The sequence below is a fragment of the Muntiacus reevesi genome, chromosome 1, assembly GCF_963930625.1.
Source record: "Muntiacus reevesi chromosome 1, mMunRee1.1, whole genome shotgun sequence".
Classification (NCBI taxonomy): domain Eukaryota; kingdom Metazoa; phylum Chordata; class Mammalia; order Artiodactyla; family Cervidae; genus Muntiacus; species Muntiacus reevesi.
In genome coordinates, this window is record NC_089249.1 from 39026520 (window position 1) to 39052797 (window position 26278).

Below are 26278 nucleotides of genomic sequence, written 5' to 3' on the forward strand. Positions count from 1 at the left end.
CCAACCCAGGGATCGAACCCAGGTCTCCCGCATTGCAGGCAGATCTTTCCCTTCGGAGCCACCAGAGAAGCCCACATGATAGAGAAAAATATTCTAAAGCCTATGGGTAAAAGTTGAGCAAAATGCACCTTACCTTGCCATCTGCAGATGCTTTCTCCTAAGAATGATAAGAGTAACAAGCAGCAGTCCAATTAACAGTGTGCTGAGGATGGCCAGCATGGAGATGACCACCACGTTGGGATTCATCTCTGTAACTAAAGATAAAAGCCATACATCTTCAATGGAGCTTCCATGACATGGAAACTAATAGCACCATTCATCATATCCCATCTAATCTAAAGACTATTTGTCTTTAAAGACTCATGATCACAGCAACAGCAGCAACAATGACATTTCTCCGAGTCAACGATGGTTTCTTGCTGGTCAACTCTTACTTAGTAGAACAGACTGACAGTGTTTGGGTGGGTGGAAGAACTGAGTCCACTTCAAAGACCCATGTTCAGGACATTCTTATTAAAGGAAACCGTGAAGTGTAAAGAATGCCTGTGTCATGATTTAAGTTCATTTGAAAACAAAAATGCTAGAAGTCATTATCATGTATCACCACTGTTTAACATTTTCAAAAGCTTAGAGAGAGGTAGGCTCTTATTTTATGTCCATGACTTTCAAGTCAGAAATCACAACTGTGTATTTCCCTCACATAATAATGTATATGAAAAAGGCATTAGCACCCTGCCATCTGCTGCAGCCCTTAATGCATCGCTAGCAGCAGGCTTTCTGGTGATCTGTAACCATATGTTTGGAGGTTTTTCTATCTGCATAACTCAAGAGATTAAACTTATTAATACATTTAGGGCCTTTAAGAACAGGGCTTATAACTCATACACTAGGCCTCCTATGATCCACCTTTAGTGCACTTACACATTGCCTAATTTACATACTACCCAGAAGATCAGAATGTTAAAGGTGTGAATATACATCACAGATTTTTGTAAAGCTCTTAAAAGCAGATCAGAGGAAAAGAGGAGACACCATCCTCGGCACTGATCATAACATCACAGTACTGGCCAACCCGCACAGTCCCTGAGGCTTTGGGCATTTGCCACTTCCCATGTGGGCCAGCTTGGCTCCACTGTATAGACAGAAGTATTAGAACAGGAAGAATGTTAGACTCATTGAAGAGATTGTTCAAGTTCGCTGGACTACTACCTTCCATTTGGGGAAGCTCTGATATCAGTCTTTCCTGGCCTCATTTTTCACTTGTAAATACATTTGATAATATCACCTGTTTCACTGGGTTGCTGTACAGATGACAGGGAATCATGAACATTAAAGTATTTTTAGAAAATGGAAAAGGGTGTTGAAATGAGAGACCATTAGTACGCTTTTCAGGTCCATTTTTGCTCTTTCTTCTGAAAAAGCAGAAACTAAAAACAGAAAAAAAAATACACGTTTCTACTAGTGGTCACTGGATATAGTGGCTAAACATGATTAATGCTTACATACGTAAATGAAAATGAACCCATTAAAGGTGTGATGTGATGGTAAGAGTAGCTTTATTACAGGCAGCTTCAGGGAGGGTCTTAGATGACAGAATTAGACGTAAGCAGAGGAGTAAAACAAATAATATAACTCAGGGAAAGAAAAAGGAAACAACATTATACTGAACCTTTCATTAATTTCTAATTTGCCCAATTATGCATTCTATTTGACTGGAAATTTTTGGCTTTGGTCCAGTAATTTAGGTTCACCATTATTCAATCAGTGAGAGTGCAAGGTCAAGACTACAACAGATGCACCTGAGTTGCTTACAGTACTGTGGGTACCACTGAAGAGGGTGATGGGTACGATGAAGTTGATGATGAAAACAACTAGCATTTAGACAGCATGTACTAGAGCTTTAGGTACTTGATTTCTAAGCCTCAAAACATGTCAACAGGTACATATTATCACTCCAGCTTTACAGATGAAAAAACAAAGTTTCAGAATAGTAATTATCGTTCCCTAAATCACATAATCAGTAAGCACAGTTTGGGACTGGAATTAAAGTTTCCCTGAACTCAGAGCTTGAAACTTTCCAGGGAAATGTGAGTTTTCTTTTTAGAAAAGATGAATTATATATATTTAAAAGGAAAAATTAAGGCAAATCAGGAAAGAAAGAATTTCCAAAGATACCAGATTTCACTGGTGCCTGTACTTACCCATTGTCGAGATTGCTATGAATGTAGGGATGCTGGGGCTGTCATGGCTAAAGCTAGTGACACTACAGTTGTAGGCAGTGGCAGGAAGGAGGCTGGAGATGGTCACGACGTGAGAGGAAACAGAAATTGGTTCCTGGAGGTGCAGAAGAGAAGGTAAATGTTATGCTTTCTGCATCTAGTTTGGCTTTTAAATTACTTTTCATAATTGAGTAGGGAACATGCAGACAGAGTAGAAAAATTGAAAAAACAAAAAAGGAAGCAATGAAAACTGTTTCCTTCTTTCGGCACTTCCCATCTACCCAATTACCTTTCATGGAAGCAGCCACTGTTGTAAGGTAGTTTTTTTTTTTTTTTTCTTTCCATCTGTATTTTATGGATGTATAAACATATAAGAATACAGTGATAACATAGTTTATGCATCATTCTACTTATTTTTATTGTGGTTATCAGTATATTTTGGCACTCTTTCCACACCAGTACAGATAAAGCTATTTCACTTTAAGGGATCCATAGAAATCCATCGAAAGAACATATTTTATTTAGCCAGTCCTCTATTAACAAATGTCTAAGTGATCTGATTTTTTTGTTGTTATAAACAATTCAACAGTTTCACAATTAATGGGAACATATGCATATGTACACACACTCATTTTATATATGCATGTATGTATATATGTATATATATACACAAGGGCTTCCCTGGTGGCTCAGTGGTAAAGAATCCGCCTGCCAAGCAGGAGGCATGAGTTAGATCCCTGTGTTTGGAAGATCCTCCAGAGAAGGAAATGGCAACACACTCTAGTAGTCTTGCCTGGAAGTCCCATGGACAGAGGAGTCTGATGGGCTATAGTCCATGGGGTTGCAGAAGAGTGACTTAGTGACTAAACAACAATATATACATATATACATTCATGCACAAAACCTGTGAATATATTTGTGTGTATATGTATATGTATGAATACTCATACATATGCAACACTCATATTCTTAGGAGTTGAACTGCTGGGTCAAAAAGTTATATCTTTTTAATTTTGAAAGGTATAGACAAATTATCTCCCATAGATATTTTCCAAGGGTCCCACCTACCGTCAGGGCATGACAAACCCATTTCCCTACATTTGTTTTTACACAACAAGTTGTATACAATTTGCAAACTTTTTAAACTTTTCCCATTTTATTAGTGGAAACTGTCCCTCATTGTAGTTCTATTTTGCATTTCTTTCACCATGAGTGAGCTTGATCATCTTTTTATGTGATTAAGAGCCTTCTATATTTATTTTCTATGAAATAGCTGTTTTTGGTTGCTGATCTTTATCTTTTTTATTTGTAGTAGATCTTTGAAAATTGGGCTTCCCTTGTGGCTCAGCTGGTAAAGAATCTGACTGCAATGAGGGAGACCTGGGTTCGATCCCTGGGTTGGGAAGATCCCCTGGAGAAATGAAAGCCTACTCACTCCAGTATTCCGGCCTGGAGAATTCCAAAGACTATATAGTCCATGGGGAAGAGTTGGACACAACTGAGTGACTTTCACTTTTATATATTAAGAGCACTATCCCTTTTGTCTACATTCTCTGCTTTTAAATAGCATCCACCAAGGGCATTAAGACACTGTGTCCTCCAAAATGTTTAATGTTAACTTATTCTTGAGTAAAGTTGTTAATTTGGTGGGCCAATGGCCATCCACTGACAAGTACAACTGTACAATATAAAAAGGTGAGCCAGCATAATATCCTTTTTCAAAACAAGGGTCAGAAACACCTCTACCTAAAGAGATGAGCGCCATCAGCAAGGATTTCACACTCCTACTTCTTTCACTATCCTATAAAAGAATGCTTCTGGGAAAAGATTTTTGCTAACAGGACTCAGTTGTATAAAGTAGCTGCCTGATCATCATTTTCTTAAAGGAAGACATTACTGTAGTTGCAGAGAATTAAATTCACTACTGGCAGAGCAGCTTTTTTCCAAAAGGATTCTTGGGATCCAAAGGATTCAGCTGTTCAGTACAAATCAAAAAGAGATAACGTTTGTAGACCAGGCTATCAAAAGGGGAGAGAAATCAAAGCAAATTATATTTAACACTCAGTATAAAAAGATTCATACTGCTAGAAATCCTTTTTTCTTTTCAATCTCATGAGCTGCACTATTTAAAAAGCATCAATTATTTATGTTCATAGTATTCATCTTTGCACTGTATTTTGTGACATGCCTCAAAAATTTGTCCTTTTTCTTCCATGTCTGACTGTAATATAGTTTTGTCTTGTGGTTTTGTTACCCCAAGGCTCATCTGTCTCCTTCCATTCAATTTAACCTGGTGGATAACTCAGTATTCATCTTATCTGTTATTTGTGACTCTAAATCTTTAACACTCACCTATCTCAGCCTTCATTTTCCCAAATAAAATTATCCTCCTTCATTTCAGATCAGTTGCTCAGTCATGTCCGACTCTTTGCGACCCTATGAACTGCAGCACATCAGGCCTCCCTGTCCATCACCAACTCCCCAGAGTTTACTCAAACTCATGTTCATCGAGTCAGTGATGCCATCCTCCTTACTGATATCTTTTAAATTCTCTTAGTAATATGGGTCTCACTTCTGGCACTTATACTTCATTTTAATTATTTCTACTCTAGTGTAATATCCACAATTAAATGAAAAAATAATTGAAGGTATTGATTATACCAGGCTTTCTGGGTAGCTCAGCTGGTAAAAAATTGCCTGCAGTGCAGGAGACCTCGATTTAATTCCTAGGCTGGGAAGTTCCTTTGGAGAAGGAATAGGTTACCCACTCCAGTGTTCTTGGCCTTTCCTGGTGGTCAGATGGTAAAGAATCTACCTGTAATGCGGGAGACCTGGGTTCAATCCCTGGGTCAGGAAGATCCCCTGGAGGAGGGCATGACAACCCACTCCAGTCTTCTTGCCTGGAGAATCCCCATGGACAGAGGAGCCTGAGGGCTACAGTCCATGAGGTCAAAGAGTCGGACATGCCTGAGCGACTAGGCACAGCAAAGCACCTTGATTATACCAGGGCTTCCGTGGTGGCTCAGTGGTAACGGACCTGCCTGCCAATGCAGCAGACTCGAGTTCTATCCCTGGGTCGGGAAGATCCCCTGGAGGAGGGCTTGGCAACCCCCTCCACTATTCCTGCCTGGGAAATCCCATGGACAGAGGAGACTGGTGGGCTAAATTGGGGTCATAAAAGAGTCAGATACAACTTAGTGACTGAACAACCACAATATTGATTCTAACATTTGTGTCCCACACAATGTCTGCCACATAAATGCCAATTAGTTCATATTTGTTAAATTATATTTTATACAGCAGTGTGTTTTTATACTTTACATCAATTTCATGGCCAACAGACAACCACCTCAATTTAACTCTCCAGCATGACCTGGAGTGGCTAAAAACTGGAGACAGGAGAATGATACAAAGGTGAAAATAAACTGTGGTTTGGCAAGTTAATTATAACATATTTGGGGCCCATTCTAAGACTAATTTTCAATTTCTATCACTGGAACACAAAACCACACATGCAGAGTTTTCCTTTTATATCATTCAAAAAAAGATTTTCACTTTGCTCACATAATGAGCCTTAATCAAAATTAACTCAGAAAAGGAAAATCTGAACATACGGTACCTGGAGTTTTGCTTCCTGACTGGAGCCAACTTGCTGGCAGAAGACTTCGAAGAAATCAGCTACTCCCTCTTCCACCCACAGCAAAGTCACCGAGGTCTGGGTTTTATTCACTGCAAAGAGGGACTTTGGAGGAGCTGGCTCTGAGCAAAGATAAGTTTTAAAACATTAATTTCATCTAATGTATCCTTCCTTCACTAATCAGAAGGATAAAATAGGTGAAAAAAATTCAAACACAGGTAGTTAAAAGCACCTTACAGATTTTTTATTGCTTTGTGAAATATATCCTTTCACCAAGACTGTCGTCTAACTCAGAAGGCAGAAGTTTTTTTGCCTTTTTATCCTCTTTCATTTTATACTTCTCTTTTTGGGACACTTCTGTTTTTTACTTCAGCTTTATTATAGCCATAATCTATTAATAGTCCTTGCTGCAGCTACAATGGAATTAGCACTGCCCATAGGTACAGAACTTTCTGGGAGACAAGTTGGTACTGAAAAGACAGAAAAATGAAAGTGATGTGCTCCCTTCTAATGGAGAGATCCAGTCTGGTGTCAAGGCCAAAAACCCGCCTTCCTTTCTCGAGAGATTATTTGGAATCATTTAGTCAGAGGAATAGCTTCTTGAAAATTTAGACAAAATTAAGAGGGGTAAAGCTAAAGAGATAACACAATTTTTTAAGGAAAAAGATTGATGGAAGAGTCGATTATTGATAAAATTTTAGAGGACTGATTTCTTTATTTTATTCATTTAGGCAATCTTTTTAAAATGTATTTATTTTTAATTGGAGGATAATTGCTTTAAAATGTTGTGTTGGTTTCTGCCATACATCAACATGAGTCTGCCATAGGTATACATATGTTTCCTCCCTCTTGAACCTCCTTCCCACCTCCCACCCCATCCCATCCCTCTGGGTTATCACAGAGCACAGGGCTGAGCTGCCTCTATGAAACAGCAACTTCCCATTAGCTATCTATTTTACATACGGTTATGTGTATATTTCAGTGCTATTCTCTCAGTTTTTCCCTGATAGCTCAGTTGGTAAAGAATCCTCCTGCAATACAGGGGACCCCAGTTCTGTTTCTGGGTCAGAAAGATCCCCTGGAGAAGGGAAAGCCTACCCACTCCAGTACTCTGGCCTGGAGAATTCCTTGGACTGTATATAGTCCAAGAGTTGGACATGACTGAGCGACTTTCACTTCATCACTTCGGGTTCCCTCTGTATCCGTAAGTCTGTTCTCTATAGACATTTAATCTTTTTATAAAAATAATTTCCTTTATTTATTTAGGCTGTGCTGGGTCTTCACTGTGGCGCGTGGAGAGTGCTGGGCCTTCAGTAGTTTGGTACGTGGGCCTCGCTGCCTCATGGCATGTGGAATCCTCCCAGACCAGGGATTGAATCTGTGTCCCCTGCACTGGCAGGCAGACTCTCAACCACTGACCCATCACGGAATTCCCTAGACATTTAATCTTGATCAATAAAGTATTCCACTAGTTAAGCAAACCATTCTGTTTGTGCCCTTTCATATACTTTTCCAGTAATTGAGTCATTGGGCTTGCTGGCTTGATACCAGATGCCCATCTGTTCCCCAGTTCTGGGTGTTGGTCTGCTGTCTTGTTCACCCACTGCTGAACCTCTCCTGGTCCTCTGCCTGTGCCCCTCTTCTCTGAGCGTTGCCTTTCTCTCAAGTTCCTCCAATACATAGAATGCTTTGCCTGAATCCAAGTTCTCAAGCCAGGGTCCCTCTTACCTGCTTGTTTGGAAATGTCTAGCTGTCAGGTTCACGTAGTGGGCATACTCTGCCCATTAGCATGACAGGCATGACAGGCAAATATCTGCACTGTTTACCTGTCACTTGAATTTCTTTTCATTCTCTGTCCCACCCTCCCAAGTCTGTTCTAAGGCTCCTGGCATTTAGTGGGGCTTGAAAAAGCCCTAGAGGGCATTTTACTCTGAGAAATGATGTGTCTTTGTGCAGGAAGGTCTGGACTTTCTTTCTGGAATATCGTCATCATGTCCAGAACCAAGAAGTTTGTCGGAATCCTTCTTGATGTGACCTACTGCAGTAGAGTAAGTTTGTGTCCAACTGTAAAAGAATTATTTTTCCTTTCCAGAGGCAACCTAACAAGGCTGGGCAGAAGAGTTGAAGGAATAAAGTGATGAGTTGGTCTTGGGCAAGCATAATTCACAATAGATGTCAGGACCCCTTTCTCGTTCTCCATGAATCATTTACTCCTCTAAACATTGTACCATCTCACTTCCCCTCTGATGAAGAGTGTTGATGAAACACAGAGGTTTACTTCCACTTCTTATGTCCTTCATAATTGTCACTGCTATTTGGATTATGAATCAGAGACCAAATCCTCCAATGATTCTGACTCCTGTAGAACCTGAAAGGTTGGAAGCAAGTGTGAGGTTGTCTGAGGCAGAAACGGGTGATTTGTTAGGATGAGCCTGGGTTATGTCTCTTTAAAAGATGCTCACTACAGAATTGCTGCTCAGAGTGAGTTTCTTAGACAGTGATTAGAACACCTAAATTATCTCTATATTTTTTCCTATTGGGTTGATAAATTCAGTTTGGCTATCTGATATGAATCAGCCCCTATGGCCTAATGGATAAGGCATTGGCCCCTTAAGCCAGGGACTGTGGGTATGAGTCCCACCCGGGGAAGAAGGAATTGTATTTTGGTCTTCCCTAATAGCTCAGTTGGTAAAGAATCTACCTGCAAGGCAGGAGATCCCAGTTTGATTTTTGGGTCAGGAAGATCCCCTGGAGAAGGGATAGGCCACCCACTCCAATATTCTTGGGCTTCCCTTGTATCATCTGATATGAACATTGTCCAGATCCTAATCTCCAAATCTGATTGATTTCCCATCTGTGTTTACTCAAGTGTCTCACTATTAACCCCAAATTCCATAAGGTTAAAATGGAACATGGAGTCCTTGCCTATCCACAAATCAATTCTGCTTTCCACCTCTCCCTGATACTCTCATCAACAACAGTTGACAGTTTTGAGGCTTTCCTCTTCCTTTTTTGCACTACGTTTTAATACTTCCTTTCATCTCTTCCTTTTGTTAATTTTTCTTATTGTATTGCACACCCAGGCTTTTGCCATCACACTTAGCAATCATTACACTTAGCAATCATTACAACAGTCCTTTACTCCTTTTCCCTGCCTCTTACTTGATCCTTTGTTATGTCAAAAAAACACCACTTCACTCTGGTTAGATTCTATCTGTGCAATGATTTACTCTGATCAATTTCAAATGTGTCAAATCCAAATACAGTAAGTTCCCTACATATTAATCTTCAGGCTGCAAACTTTCAAAGATCCGAATGCATTCACATGTTCAATTATGTTGTTAGTGCATATGTCTGGCAATACATCATCACGTGTGTGCATCCTCTACAAGTGGTTGTGCTTTTGTGCACCTAAGTGTAGAGTACAGTGGTATAGTATCTTTATAGATAGAATTGAATCCAGCAAGGAACCAGAACCTGGGCCATCAAAAAGAGGTGTGAGTGAAATTTCAACTTGCCCTCCGTCTCCTATTGCTGACGATTCTTCAGCTCCACCATCTCCCATCTCCCACCTCCTTTCCTTCTCCAGCCAGTAACTCTTCCTGCCTGTATTATCAACCTATTACAGTATAGTACTGTATAGCTGAATGTGTTAGTTGGGTACCTAGGCTAACTTTGTTGAATTTACAAACATGCTCTTGGAATGGAACTCATTGTATGTAGGGAGCTTACTGTATGCTAAGTTAAAGATCCTACATACTTTGGCCACATGCTACCCGTCACCACCATCTTTCCCACACAGACATACTGTCCTCGTAAAGCCAGTCTTCTTGCTGACCATGACACAGGCATTACTCTTTCTCAACTCATGTATTTCTCAACCCTCAGTGTGTTCTTTCTGCTCTTCTGATCATCTTAAAGAAAAAGTCTTACCTTCTGCTTCAAGCCTTATCTGATGACTGTCTCTTGAGGCTCTGTCCCTTCTCTGACCTTCTCTAACCCTGAACTATTTCCTGTGTGATCTGTGTGAGTGAAGTCCTGATTCCACTCTGTCCTTTAAGAATTGCGGTCGTGTGTAATGAATTATTTTGTCTTCATTTTGAACTAGCCACGTGTAGGGATGCAATAAATCTTACCTATTGACAGATTTAAAACCTAAGTCAAGATTCATTAACCAGAGGTGTTAGGATTCAAGCATCAAGTAAGATCAGACATGTCGGCATTGAATTTTGACATTCTGTGCTTTTGTAAGGTGATTATATTTGTAAAAAGTCATCAGCTCTCAGTGGCAGAGTTAAAGACTGTTGTGAATTAGAAGTATTGTCAGTGACCAAAGAAATAAGAGATACTGGAATACACATTTCCTCTGGTCTGGCTGAGAATGTGGATGCAGGTGAAGAGTCGATCCTTAAGAAAATATCCAAAGGATCTGGAATCTCTAACAGCCAAGTAACAATTTCTTTTTTCCTCAGGTGGTATATGAGGCAACAGATTATTCCAAAATCACTGTACCCATTATTTCTGCATCTTTTTCTGAAAGCATGAATTTCAGTTCTGTAGGTCAATGAGAAATATTCACAAGTCACCTGTTTGAAAAGACTTATGATCTCTGTGGTAGGGATATTTTCCTAGATAGATTGGGGAGAAATTCCACACTGCTATTCTGAAGAAAACAAAGTAAGTCATCACAATATTTCATAAGTTGAGGTATTTCATAAGTATAATTGGATTAGGAGTGACTACTAATTAAATTTCACTACTCAGGATAATATCTGCTCCAGTGAAAGTGAAAGTCACTCAGTTGTGTCTGACTCTTTGTGACTCCATGATTATACAGTTCACGGAATTCTTCAGGCCCCAAATACTGGAGTGGGTAGCCATTCCTTTCTCCAGATAGCCATTCCCTTCTCCGGGGGATCTTCCAAACCCAGATATTGAACCCAAGGCTCCTGCATTGCAGGTGGATTCTTAACTAGCTGAGCCACAAGGGAAGCCTCGTTTGCCCCAGGGGATGTAATAAAATATTAGGACTGTATTGTGCTACACACATGTGGCTACTGAATGCTTGAAATCTGGCTAGTCTAAATTGAGAGATGATATAAGAGCAAAATACAGACTGGACTTCAAAGACTTTATTTTAGTGTGAAGAAAGAACAACAATATCTCATTAATAGTTCTTTATACTGACTACACACTGGAATGAAACTATTTTGGATTTACTGGTTAAATAAAGTATATTAAATTCAACTTCAGCTATTTCTTTTTACTGTTTTGTAGTGTGGCTCCTAGAAATTTAAAATTACATAAGTGGCTCTCACCATATTTGAACTGGATAATGCTGGGTTAGAACATTCCTTCCTGTTTGGTAGAGAAGTCTGGAAATTCTTGGCAGAAACTGGTCAGACGGTCCCCCTGCTGCTGGGTCTCTTCTCATGAGAAGGCAAGGTCAGCCTAGGATGGCTGAGAACAGTGGTCTTAAACTTTTTTGGCACTAGTGACCGGTTTCGTGGAAGACAATTTTTCCCTGATCTGGGGCAAGGGTGGGGTGGGAGATGGTTTCGGGGTGGTTCAAGTACATTGCATTTATTGGGCACTTTATTTCTGTTATTATTGGTGGTGGTTTAGTCCCTAAGTGTCCAAGTCTTGCAACCCCATGGACTGTAGCTCTCCAGGCTCCTCTGTCCATGGGATTTCCCAGGGGAGAATACTGGATTGGGTTGCCATTTCCTCCTCCAGGGGATCTTCTCGATACAGGGATTGAAACCACGTCTACTGCATTGGCAGGCAAATTCTTTACCATTGAGCCACCAGGGAAGCCTCTCTATTATTATTACATTGTGATACATAATGAAATAATTATACAACTCACCATAATGTAGAATCAGCGGGAGCCCTGAGCTGGTTTTCCTGCAACTATAGAGGGACAATCTAGATGCTCTGAGTGCATAGTTCACTAGGGTTTGGACTTTTAGCCTCTAGAACTTTGAGAAAATATATTTCTGTTGTTTAAGCCACACAGTCTGTGGTATTTTGTTTTGGCAGCCCCAAAATTTGCTAATATTTTGTATTAGCAAGCTAATACAGTATCTTACTGCTCAAAATATCAAATTCAGTCTAGTTCACAAAGGGGAGAGATATGAAGATTTTGTTAATGTTATGAAGAGTAAATGAGCTTTAATTTAATGTATATAAGACACTGTATATAACAAAGAGTCATGGACATAATAGTTACAGAACATCTTCTGGTTATCATTTTCTATCTAAATGATATTTTAAATTTTTTTCAAAATTCCTCTTCTCCATGTCTGATGTCCTTTGGTTTAAAATAATTTCAGAATCCATGATATTTGATTTGCGAACCTATGGACATGGGGAAAGGAGACAGGCTTGCTATTTTTACAAAATGGGATATAGATACACAGCTATTTGTTTTTAATTTTTGGCCACACTCTGAGACATGTGGGATCTTAGTTCTCCAACCAGGGATCGAACCTGCACCCTCTGCATTGGGAGCACAGAGTCTTAACCACTGGACAGGCAGGTAAGGCCCACAGCGTTGTTTGTTTTTATTTTTTTTGGAATGGAAATTTTTATTTCTGGATCACAGGTTTGTGAAAAGAAAAACACATTTGGGTTGGGTGCTTTTTCAAGCACTTGTTTCCAGGAGCCAGGCTCTCCCCGTGGGACAGAATTCAGTTGTTTGTTTTTAAATACTCTCAACACTGCAAGTGTTTTACTTGACTACTTGGCCCTCTCTTTCCTTCTCATCTCTCCCCTTCAATGACACTTCTGTTTGAGTTGGGAATCCAACCTAATTTTATAGGAAATCAAGTACCAGGCACAGAACATGGGCTGCATGGAGAGCCATGATGCTCTCCCTACCATTTAATGGAGGATGGATTATGAGAGGTTCACGACACTGGATCTCTGGGGAGTGATGGTGATCTCCAGTGAAGTATGAGCAAGTATTTGATTCTCATTCTCTGCTCCAGTACAAATCTCTTTCTTTCCTTGGGAATTCCAAAGGGAGTCAGGTGTAATATTCAGCCTTGGAACAGAATGGAAGATATTTATTGCCTAAAATCCATCTTTCTCTGACAGTTATTATATTGTTTCTTATTTTAATGTGACCCATTCATTTAGCTGCCGACTGAATTATGTTAATGAGGCTAAGATGCTATCCATGAAAGTCAACTGGTTTTCTCCCGTTTGTGTTTTACACCTTTAAAATTGGCGAGTCAGTTTACAAATGTGTGACATTGAAGATACGGAGAATTCAATAGAAAAACAATGTAAAAAATGACTGACACGGCAAAATCTATTTTCAGTCCTCAGCCTAACTGACAGTAAATTGCTACCATCCTCTTCGCACAAAAGTTGGTCTTTAACATTTATAGAATAGTAAGTCTTTGAAATCTATTTTTATTTTTCTCAACTCAAGTCTTCTACCTTAAGCAGTGTAAACCACAGAACTTGGCCAAAGAAAACATCTGTGACTTAAGCGGTGTAAGCTGCATAAATTACATTCAACTTGGTTAAAAACAACATCTGCAGAAGAGAGCACTCTTTGAAAGGAAAAAAAAAACCCCAAAAAACCCTAAGGGTGAGTTAAGATTGATATGCCATGAAATTAAAAAGAGGAGGATGCTTATTAAACAAGACATTTTTGTTAGATCTGACATTTCTCAGGCCTATTCTCTTATTGACTTCAGGAGATTTCTTTTCCTACATAAACTTCATAAGTAATTAGAACTTTTACAGTAACACTGGAGAATATATAATAATTCAGGCAAATGTTTAGCACTAAATTACATTAGGCCCATTTTATGTACAGAGCATAGAATTTTCTCAGGAATCCCTGTCACTTCCATTGTTGTTGTTTTTCAGTTGCTAAGTCCTGTCCGACTCTTTTGCAACCCCATGGACTGTAGTCCACCAGGCTTCTCTGTTCATGGGATTTCCCAGGCAAGAATCCTGGAGTGGATGTCATTTCCTTCTCCAGGGGATCTTTCTGACCCAGGGACTGAACCTCTGTCTCCTACATTGGCAGGTGGATTCATTGCCACTGAGCCACCAGGGAAGCCCTGTTGTTTTCATTACATTTTAAATAAATTCTTGATGGCTTAATGATGGCAAGAGTAAAATCCTTTTCTAGGAATCATTGGGTAAGTTTATGGTACTACAGCTCAAGTAACTTCTAAAGATTTATAGCATTTTTCAGAGAAATCTCTCTTTGAACTTTACTAAGTTTAAAACAAAAGATCTTACTTCCTCCTTTGTTGGTTCCGGGAATATGTGTTTCTGCTTGGCTTTTTTTTTTTAAGTTAGGATTTACATATTGCACAATTCCCAGGAAAAAAGTCACTACTTTTACTGTGTCATTTACCTCATTGCCTTTACTCTGAACTCAGTTATGAATAAATCCTAAAGCTGAGAGGAACATTAAAGATCATTTAGTCCAGACCCTCATTTTGTAGAAAAGGCAGCTGAAAGTCAAAGGGCCGGAGTCACCTTTCTAAGATGACACAATCTGACTGTGAAGGCAAGTGCTTCTAGTTAAGGGTCTCCCTTCTGTACCCGGCTTCCTTCCTAAACACATGAACATTTTCCATTAACTTCCATATAACTGGGGTGATGAAACTTCCAGATGATGAAACTTCTGGAAACTGCCTTTGTCCAGAAGACCAACTTTTCCAGAGCAGGAACTTGCTTGTGTATTTAAATCTGTGCCAGACATCACAATAGCTGTCCCATCAGTCCAGCATCCAGATTCTTGTAATATATTGAAGAGAAACAAGCAAAACATGCAAGTCACTTTACAGTGGGCAGGACAAATGCTTCTAAGAAAGTGCTGAAATCGTGTGACAGGGCTGTGGACAGCTGGCAAATTTCAGCATTACTCAGAAAACCACCGTGATGAGAAATGGGGGAGACATATGTTGAGGACAGGTATCGATTTGTCTTGTGCCGAGGAATGGAGCCATGGAATGGTGACATGCATGGCAGCCTAATCAATGAAAGGGGGTTTCCTCTGCAAACCAAAGGAAATTGCATGTGTTTGTGAGAGGTCAAACAGATGAAAACTGTTACAAACTTCCTCTATCAGTTCCATTTACTCACACACCCCCATAACGGCCTGTCATAACACACTGTGATTTGTTGCCTTACTACAGATCCACCCAGCCTAAGGCCATCCCCCCCACTGGCACCCTGGGTCCCAAATCCTTTGGCCCAATTAAAGACATCACCCCAACAAATCTCACCTCTAACTATCCTTCATCATCATTTCCCCTGCTCTGTTGAATCATTCTGATTAGCTCAAAGACAAGGTGTTTCCACCCACTTAAAGGGAAGGAAAAATAAAACGAAAACCAGGTAAACAAATACAACTGGATCCTTTTATCATTAACTACTGCCCATTTTCTCAGCTTTCCAGGTGACAATAAGAAACCTATGCACCACAGCAATGAGTAGCCCCCTACTCTTTGCATCTAGAGAAAGCCTGCATGCAGCAACTAAGACCCAGAGCAGCCAGAGAAAAAATATGAGACAAAAACCCTGCATGATTTGCTCCCTTGCTACCCTTCTTCCTTCTCATTCGTTCCATCTCAGCCATACTGCCTTCCTGACTTTTCCTTGAACTTGTCAGGCACATTGCTGACTTTTTTTTTACACGAATGTTCATAACAGCTTTATTTGTAATAATCCCAAACTAGAAACAATCCAGATGGCTTTCAGTGGATAAGTGATTAAGTAAGCTATGGTATAGCCACATTACAGACTGCTACACAGCACTAAAAAAGGCATGACAATTGATACATGCAACAGCTTGGATGAATCTTATGCCAGAAAATCATGCCAAGTGAACAAAAAATTCCTGATAAGTTACATATTGTATAATTCCACTTACAGAGTATTCTTTTTCTTTTTAAAAAAATTAATTTATTTTAACTGGAGGATAGTTACTTTACAATACTGTGAAGGATTTTTCATTACATCAACATGAGTCAGCCATAGGTGTACATGTATGCCCCATCCTGAACGACCGTCCTTCCTCCCTCCCTACGTTGCTGCCAGTTACCTGCTCGGCTCCCTCCCTCAGCTCCCTCAGGATCTGTCTGAAATAGCATCTTCACTGTAAAGCTTACTCTATCTCCATTCCTGCAGCCGCCCAGAACTTTCCTTTCCTTTCCTTTCTCATTTCCTGCTTCATTTTTCTCCGTAAAACTCATCACCACTTGACATCCTTATGCTTATTTGATCATTTCTTTTTCTCCATGAGAATGAGGGTAGACATTTTTGTCAACTTTGTTCATTTCTGTATGATGAGCACCTAGATTAGTGTGTAGCACACAATAAATGTTAAGTACAGATTGGTTGATAGAATAAATTAATTTTTTAAAAGTAGAGTACCCTAGTTATTTTATTAGCTTCTAATTGACTGGTGGTTGTATATATATATGTTCTACTTGATAAATTTTGTGCCAGCCACCACAGTCATACGATTACCCCAAGTTAATAGAATAACTACCTAAAGTGTTAGTTGCTCAGCTGTGTCCGAATCTTTGTGACCCTATGAACTGTAGTCCACCAGGCTTCTCTATCCAGGGGATTTCCCAGGCAAGAAAACTGGAGTGGGTTGTCATTTCCTTCTCCAGGGGATCGTCCTGAGTTGGGATTGAACCCAGGTCTCCTCCATTGCCGGCAGAGTCTTTTCCTTCTGAGCCACCAGGGAAACCGAAATAAAAATATCTGTCTCTATGTATATATATATATAAATAATAGGCATACTTTCTTTCCTTTCTCATTTCCTTCTTCCCTTCAATCCATTCATTCATCCATTTTCCTGTCCTCTCTCTGTGCTGCATTGACACAGATGTATTTATCCTCTTGTTTAACTCGTTTCTGCTTATTTGTTTTGGTGGGGGATAACAAGTTAGTCACTTTCTGGAAGAGGATTCACAGAAAGGAATGGGCGGCCTGGGAGGGGTACTTTAGACATCAGTTGGCTGTGACTCACAGCACTTCACTCATTTATTACCAAAAATAAGAACTGCATTTATCTAAGTAACTATTTCCAAAATTGTAAACTCAGTGACTTCAACACAAGAATTAAACACATTTTTTCAACTAAGAATGAGACCCAAAAGGCCAGTACCTTGCAATGGATGGGTTTTTATAAAGTCAGAAATTACATTTCATCAAAATGGATATAATTATTTGCAATCTACTGAAATTTGATGTGTGTGTGTGAGAGAGAGAGAGAAAGATAGGAGAAAAGAGAAGATTCAAATATCCCTTCCAATTCCCAATATCTGTGTCCATAGTCAAATTACATTTTAAAGATTTCTAATCAATATAAAAACTTTCATGACTGAGACTAAGGAAATCAAGCCAATTTCACAATGCTCAAATTCCCAAACAGGAACAGAAAGCCACAGGAATGGGCGTGAGGCTCTTCCCTGATCTGTTAAATGTGTTCATAGAAACATGAAGTTTTAGAAATAATCCACCCTCAATCCAGGAAGACATAAGCAACAGATGCATTAAAAAGCACTATTTCTAGATTCAGGCTCAACAGTGTGTAATGTGGGTCAGATTTCTCTAGATTTCAGCTTGCCCAAGGGAGGATATGACACTGAATTGTTCCCAAATCTCTTCCACAGCTAAGGTTATCTGAGTGCTTATCTTGAACCCGTCTGAACAGGTCTGTAGGCGGGATAAAGCAGACTTCTTACCAGGTTGGTGTACATACAGTTTTTTGCCTTTCTCTGAGTTTATTACCTGTTCCTTCCAGGTTTCTCTTGCTGTCTCCCCTTCCTCTACTCAATCACTAAATGCTGGAGTACTTCTTCTTGCCTAGACCAGAGCTCTTTTTCTCTATTTTTAATTAGTATCTAATTATTCAGTCACTCCCAAATTTATATTTCCAGCCTAGAATCCCTCCCTGACCTCCAGACACATATATCAATGGACTTCCCTGGTGATTCAGATGGTAAAGAATTTGCAATGTGGTAGATCCAGTTTTGAGCCATGGGTCGGGAAGATCTCTTGGAGGAGGAAACGGCAACCCACTCCAGTATTCTTGCCTGGAGAATTCCATGGCCAGAGGAGCAAGGCAGGCTACAGTCCATGGGGTCACAAAGAGTCAGACACGACTGAGTGACTAACACTAACGATACATATCAATAGTCTCTTTCCTCGACAATTGCACTTTTGATTTTTTATGTCTGAAGAATCCTTGACTCTCAGCTTACATCCAGGTGACTCCGCTTCTTGTTTTTCTAGTCCTTTCAATCTCAATAAATTGCCCTACCCTACCCTAGTTGCTCAAGAGCAAAGTCTAGGAACCATTCTTAATTTCTGTTTCTCTCATCAGAAAGTTTTGTGGACACAACCTCCAAAACAGTTCCTGAATTCTGCCCACTTCTCTCCATCTCCTTGCTACCATTTTGGTCAAAGTCACCATCATTTCCCATGGCATTTATTTGAATTAGAATGCTGTTTTTAAGGCAAATGATGACTAACCCCTTAATTGGTTCCCTACCTTTATTTTTGACCCCCAAATCCTTTCTGCCTTGATCAACCAGAAGGATTGTTTTAAATAAAAGTCAGATTATTTGTTTCATTCTCTAAATGACTTCAAGTATGTAACCTGAAAATAAAATCTCAACTCCAAGCCTTGTAATCCTATATAATGTGAATTCTCCTGATTCTTTCTGCCCAGGTGCTCTTGCCCAACCTTTTCATGGCTGGTCCTTTCCTGTTATTCAGATCTCTTCTTATTGCTTCTTCAGAGAAATCTTTTACTGGAAAGCCATCTGTATTGTGCTACCCTATTTTAATGTTCTTCCCTGGTGGTTCAGAAGGTAGAGAATATCTGCCTGCAATGTGGGAGACCTGGGTTTGAATGGGAAGATGCTGGGAGGAGGGAATGGCAGCCCACTCCAGTATTTTTGCCTAGAGAAGCTCATGGACAGAGGGGCCTGGTGGGCTAGAGTCCAGGGGGGGTGCAAAGAGTCGGACACAAGTGAGCACACACATGTAAGAAGTCTGGCATCTGAACAGTGCTTAGAAGTCTCTCAGCACATATTTGTTAAATAAATTAGTGAATGGATATGCTATTACTGTTGAGGAACCACTGACTGAGACCACCCACCGTGGCCAGGTACCATAGTAACCACTTGCATGAGTTATCTTACAACAGAAGGTCCTGGTGAGGAACATGGAACTAACAAGTTACCACCAACTGGAAGAATTCAGGAAAGGTCGAAAGGAGAGAGATTTCAGTCCAAATGTCCCACTAGCCTCCCAGGATCCTTCTCGCTGGAATTCATCTTGATTGAGCAATCTGTGTGCCATCAAGAAGAATCCTGAGTCAGAACGATTGCCCAGAGACAACCCAGAAACTAACCCCATCACCATAAAGGCAGAGAAGTTCTCCTGGTTTCCCTTACTCTATTGCTAATGGCCTGGGCACCCATTCCCAATAAAATCTCTTGCTTTGTCAGCATGTATGTCTCCTCGGACAATTCATTTCCAAGTGTTAAACAAGAGCCCACTCTCGGGCCCACTTTCAGGTCCCCCTTTCTGCAACATTACCATAGATCTATTTTATGAATCTCATTCTTATTTTGTTTTCATTCTTAATTCTTTCCCTCACACCTTCCTTCCTTCTTTTCCTTTTTTTTTTTCAGTTGGAAAACTGATTGTCTGATGTAAACTTACAAATCCGCCTAACGTTTCACCAGAATTCCAGGTGGATTCACCAAGACTAGAATTTATGACTGGTTGCTGGTTGAAGCCACGATTGCATGCAGACCAGTGAGTACTTGTAAAATGACAAGTCTTAATGTAGATTTGATTGACAGTTGTGTTGACTACCAAAGGGAACTTTCATCATTTACCATTGTACTACCATGAAACTCTTGGCAACCTAAAATTCATAATGGGATGACTGGCTCAAAGCCTTGTAAATAGCACCATTAGCAGTATTGTCTTCTCCTGGATGTCCATTGATGACATAATAATTGAATAATTTTGATAGTGTACCATCTTGAATTAATTTATATTGTTCTGGAATCACTGATAGAATGTTTTCTTTCCTCAGATGGCAAGAATGAATATTTTATGAAAAAAAAACTTGCAAGTCAATTAATACTAAAGCAAAATATTTCACTTCTCTGAAAGATGAAACTTGTTTTGGTTAAGTATTAACTAAAATACTAATTTCAACTTTGAGGTCTGTAGTTTCATTTTCATTCAACAAATACCTATTAAGTATCTACAGCAGAGAAGGCATTGTGTTATAGAAAATTGAAACAGCTTATAAAATACAATAATGTGATAAGCAGAATGGAAACAGACCTTTAAACAAATGGATAAAAATTATGCTATTTTGTTTCCAGAAAAGAAAAGGCTGAGGACAGATACGTTATATAAAGATTGTCTTGCTTTGGAGAGGAACAAGATCGAGGCAATATTCTATCTGATATTAAGATATCAACATGGAAAAGCTGATTGATTCTAAGGGCAATGATTCACTAGAAATAATTGCTGTCGGAACTTGCTTCCCTACTTGAAACATTTAAAGGAACTTCCTAAATTGGTGGAGGCAATCCTGTCCATTAATGGAGAGATGTGGAGGCTCAAAACCCAATGGTAAGTTTGGGAAACAAAGTCAGTTTCTTGTCCCACTCCTATTTGTGTGAGTGTAATTGTTCCAGTTTATGACTTTACCCCATATTCCTGAGACTTCATAGATCATTCATAATGTCACATAAAAATGACAGCAAAACATGCAATAGGCCACTGAATGCTACTTTGGTAAGACCACCCTGAACTTGCACCTCAAGGGAGACCAACATACCAAACGAATTGGAGAAAGCATCTAGAAGCTTGGGAAGACAAGGCCTTGGGGAACACAGGCAGAGTCTTCAAGTGATTCCAGTTACCTGGGAGCAAACTGTGAACTAACATTCATACAGAAGACGAAAATCATATGTAAGACAGCAAAAGAGACACAGATGTCAAGAATAGACTTTTGGACTCTGTGGGAGAAGGCGAGGGTGGGATGATTTGAGAGAATAGCATTGAAACATGTATATTACCATATGTGAAACAGATGACCACTCCAAGTTCAATGATTAAAGAAGGGCATTCAGGGCCTGTGCACTGGGACAACCCAGAGGGATGGGATGGGGAGGGAGGTGGGAGGGGGGTTTCGGAACACATGTGCACCTGTGGCTGATTCATGTCGATGTATGGCAAAAACCACCACAATATTGTAAAGTAATTAGCCTCCAATTAAAATGAATAAATTAAATTTTTTAAAAATAAGAGATAATGGTTGGAATTGCTAAGCAGATGATTTTTTTCTTAATAAATAGATCATCTAGTGTTGGAAACTGGTGATCTCCACATTCCTGAAATTCAAGTCTAGACTGCTAGGGAGGAGTAGATTGTGGGCAGTGCAAGAAAGATTTAACTTAACTCATGAGTCTTGATAGGAGCAGTAGAGCCCCCTTGAGGGTGCTTGGAAATTTGCAGAAATGTTTTTAGCAGTCAGAAAGGATCACAAAGCCACAAAGTCAATCAGACTTCTGTGGGCAGGGCTCAGAAATTCTAGATGTCTTTCTATGATCAAGAAAGTTTCGAAGAGAAAAATTGTGCCATGACCCACATTTCACACAAACGTCTAATTTTGCGACCAGAATAAATTCATTATAAACATAATTACAAGTACATTATCACACAATTAATATTGGAAAAAATTATCATTCTAATTGAAGTAAGTCAGGCAGAGAAAGACAAATCATATGATATCACTTATAGGTGGAATTGAATTTAAAAATGATATAAATGAACTTATTTGAAAAACAGAAACATACTCATGGTTTTAGAAAACAAAGCTATAGTTACTGAAAGGAAAATATGGGGAAGGGGAGGGATAAGTTAGGAGCTTAGAATTAACAAACACACTTTGCTATATATAAGATAAATAACCAACAAGGACCTACTGTATAGCACAGAAAAGTCTACTCAATATTCTTAATAACCTATATGGATAAAGAATCTGAAAAAGAATGAAAATGTGTATATGTATACCTGAATCACTTAGCAAGACACCTGAAACTAACACAACAATGTTAATCCACTGTACTTCAATAAATTTTTTAAAATGATACTGAAAAACTACTCAATAATTTACTGCCCATATTGTCTAATTAGTACATCATGCATTTTCAACTATCTATTTAATTCTAAATGTTTTCAGTGCAAGAGTTCAGCTTTTATCACGGCAAATAGGAGACAAAAAAGATTTAAAACTTAATGTCTTGTGCATTGAATTATAGAGAAATGCAACTAGTGGATAATCTGAGAAAACATTGTGCTCTGTTTTGTTTCAGATTTTCCAAGAGTTTCTAAGGCATCACTGGCAGCACTACTGCTCCTGGGATTTAAGCTGCTAATAAATCACCCTGGTTCATTCCTCACCTATAGCAGTACACATGAACATAGTAATAACAGAGACTGAGACTTTTATGGACAGACTCAGGTACAGAGTACGAGCTAGCAGACATCTGAAACAATGATGTCAGTAAGTTGCACTAAGTGTTTTGAAAATATTTTTATTGCCACTCTATATGTAAGTTTATTTTTTATTGAATTATACTTGATACACAATATTGCATTCGTTTTAAGTATACAATGTAATTATTCAATATTTTTATGGATCATGAAATGATTTCATGATGTCTAGTCACGTATAGACTTTATTTTCAACCATTAAAATGATGAGGTCTTGGCTGTAAAAATTGCATATTGATGTGCATTTATTTTGGGGTTATCATCCTTAAACTGATACTGCCCAAGAAGTCTACCACCCAACTTTTTGCCAATATGTTCTCTTTTGCAATTATAGGATATCATCTCTGAGGTCCCTTTAAGTACGAGAAACTAAATATTTTAACATATGATATTGTTGAATGTAGAAGATGTGTTTTGCATTACATAGTGTCACTTCCCAGTTGCTTTTCATAATATAATTATTTTAACACCACGCAATAAGTTCCAGCTCATTTGTAAGAATATATTTTCCTCATTTTACCTTACAGCTCATCATTTTTCTTAGCATGTTATCCTCACTCTATTTCCACTTTCTTTCACCATAAGCAAATATATCTACTCTCTTAATATTTCTCCTAACTCTAGTTTTTATTCTAGGGCCTAACTGCATTTAAGCTTGACAGTTATTTATTTTTATTTTTTTTATTTTTTGACAGTTATTTATATTTAATTAATAGTAATAAATGAGTTATTATGAATTTGTTCATCCTTTATTTTTATCCTTCTTGTATGGAAGAACTACAGTTCCTGTTACTTCTTACAAACTCATATTTATTCATTTTCATTGTAGGTAGTCATCAGGTAGTCCCATTATGACTTTTAGAAGAGTGAAAAGCTGTACCTGAAGACCTACACAGGGAATCCATGTTATTTTTTTTAATATAAATTATTGTCCTTTTATCTTGATTTTATTTTAGAATTAGGATGCTACATCAAATTTGAAAGATCAATATGTGGATTATTTTATCTACGAAGTTCAGCTTTATTTATGTAAAAGGGAAATAGTATCTGATAGGGTTGAGAATATCGCACTAGATAATAGCTAAGGTCCTTCCATCTGTAAAATCCTGAGTCTGTGGTTCTTCTAATCTTACTATGAACAATGGACTCCCTTCTCCCAATATAGTAGACACTGTCCTCAACAGTACATGTTGAATGTACTTTTTTGATAGTGTAAAGTCTTTTTTGCATTTATAAAAGGCACTGAACCAGTTTTTTCCATTTCTTTGAATTGAGAAGACCATGCTAAACCAAGAGATACAAACACTAGTCCTCCAGCATGATTATTTGCACACACACAAATTCTCCTCTTACCTAGTTTGACAAGACGGAGCATGGAGGTGTTACTTCCTCTCTCGGTGCAAGCAGTTACCGAGAGATTGTAGATATCTCCAGGAGGCAGGCTGAGAACTGCAGTCATGACATTGCGCGTTACCTGCAAGATCACCAAAATCAAGCTGTAGGGCTATCACAGACATCCCATCACGGTTCTGTGCTGCAGTCTACAGCTGACTAAACCTTATGGATATGCTATTTCCTCTGAAAATGATACAAATTCCTCAACTGAGCCAAATACAAGGCAGCTCTAAATAAACACAACACAGATCAGAACTTTTTTGTGATTAATTCCTTTGTTTGGAGTAGGTATTACTATGATTTTTTTTTTTGTCCCTCTTGCATTCACAGCAAATTTTAGAAAAAGCAATTGCTGGGTTGCAAAAATAGGAACATTGTTCAGCCCACGCTGAGAAGCTCAAAAGAAACTTAGCCCTATCCACAGACACCTGGCCTCTTAACTAAAGACTACATTTCCTGGTTTCTAATATTGGTAGTGGGGACCATGTGACTCATTCCAATCAATGGATTGTAAGAGGAAGTCCCATGGTCAACTTAGAGTTTTGTTCACACCTGTTAAGTGCTGGACCTCCGCATCTTCTCTTTTTCCCTTCCTGCAGGCTGGAATGTGGCTGTAACGGTGAGCCGAGCTAACCTATGCAGGTGATGACTATACGCAGTGGTAGATGCGTATAGCAGCAAAATAGAACGAATCTGGACTCTTGAATAATCTCTCATGGCAGAGGTGCCCTTTAAGTCCTGGGCACCTTGAGAGAGATATAGATGTTGATTTTTTTTTAAACAACAATCTTAAAACAATTTTTAAATTTCAATTATTTAGTTGGTACCCTAACTAATACAATGTCAAAAAGCGTAACAAACCAGGAGAGAAATCAATACTTCCAAAGTCTCCAAATATTGAGGGTGTTAGGGACATACGAAGAAAAAAGTGAAAATATTGTGCTTTTCTTGAAAATGTTTGGTATTAAGCAGAAAAAGTTCAAATTGTAATTTTAAATATAGGTGAAATCAATTACAACAATTACAACTATTAAAAATTAAAAGGTAAGCTCTGTGAAAGAAGGCCTTCAATTTTTGTTCACTATCCTATCTCCAGAGAGGCTTCTCAGGTGGTGCTCATGGTAATTCATGTCAATGTATGGCAAAAACCACGACAATATTGTAAAGCAATTAGCCTCCAACTAATAAAAATAAATGAAAAAAAAAAAAAAAAAAAAAAAAAAAAAAAAAACCTGCCTGCCAATACAGGAGGCTCAAGAGAGAGTGGATTCTAAGATCCTCTAGGGAGGAAATGGCAACCCACTCCAGTATTCTTGCCCGGAAAATTCCACAGACAGAGGAGCCAGGCGGGCTGCAGTCTTTGGGGTTGCAAGAGTTGGACACAACTGAGCATGCACATGCGTACGTGTGCATGCACACACACACACACACACACACACACACACACACAATCCCCAGAACCATAAACAGTGCTAACTGGCGTGCAAACACTTGTTTAATGTCTCAGTAAATGTTTGCTTCATGATTTTCAATAGCATATGCAAATAAAGATCAGGTGCCCAATACTGGGACTCCAAGAAACATACACTCTTTTTAATTTTCTTCTTTCCTTCTGCAACAACCATCCAGTGGAGCATCCTAGAATGGGAGAGGTCTGTGGTGTCATCCCCGTAGGTCCAACTGATGTACAGCAGACTGTTGAAATATTCCACAGACGTGATTTCTGGAGCAACTGGGGCTACAGTGGAGGGAAGAAACACACTGTAATTTAGTAGACTCCTAGTAATTAAAGAACTTATCAACAGAACGTGAAATCCCATACAGAGCCTGTGCTTAGTTATTCAGTCGTGTCCAACTCTTTGTGACTCTAGGGACTGCAGCCCGCCAGGCTCCTCCATCTATGGGGATTCTCCAGGCAATGATACTGAAGTGGGTTGCCATGCCCTCCTCCAGGGTATCTTCCCAAAGGGATCCCCAGAGGGATCAAATCCAGGTCTCCCATATTATAGGCAGATTCTTTACCGTCCGAGCCACCAGGGAAACCCAACTCTATACAGAGTTTAAAGAATTAAAATTCACACCTCATGATGGACTTCCCAAGTGGCACTAGTGTAAAGAACCCACCGCCAATGCAGGAGACATAGGAGATGGCAGTTTGATTCCTGGGGCAGGAAGGTCTTCTGGAGGAGATCATAGCAACCCACTCCAGTATTCTTGCCTGAAGAATCCCATAGACAAAGGAACTAGGCGGGCTACAGTCCATAGCATTGCAAAGAGTTAGAACGCAACTGAAGTGGCTTAGCATGCATGCACAACAGCAAGCATGATAGTCCTAGGGACTCGTGGACAAGTCTGTAATATAGTGAAGTTGGGTGGTGTGAGGTGGGCAGTTGTTCTGTGGGATGTTACCTTGGGTGGCTCAGACCCAAGACAGCCA

The 26278-nt window shown here is 39.3% G+C and overlaps 1 protein-coding gene across 2 annotated transcripts in view; it reads right to left on the reverse strand.

Moving 5' to 3' along the window:
* The window catches only part of PTPRO (protein tyrosine phosphatase receptor type O), a 262845-nt gene that overhangs the window by 56935 nt on the left and 179632 nt on the right, over positions 1 to 26278 (reverse strand). For both annotated transcript variants that reach the window (XM_065940798.1, XM_065940791.1), the window contains exons 11-15: positions 25428 to 25579; positions 23800 to 23920; positions 5839 to 5978; positions 2202 to 2334; positions 134 to 254 (exon numbers count right to left, since the gene is read on the reverse strand). In XM_065940798.1, coding sequence (XP_065796870.1) covers positions 134 to 254; positions 2202 to 2334; positions 5839 to 5978; positions 23800 to 23920; positions 25428 to 25579 — 667 coding nt within the window. The remainder of the gene's footprint in view (positions 1 to 133; positions 255 to 2201; positions 2335 to 5838; positions 5979 to 23799; positions 23921 to 25427; positions 25580 to 26278) is intronic.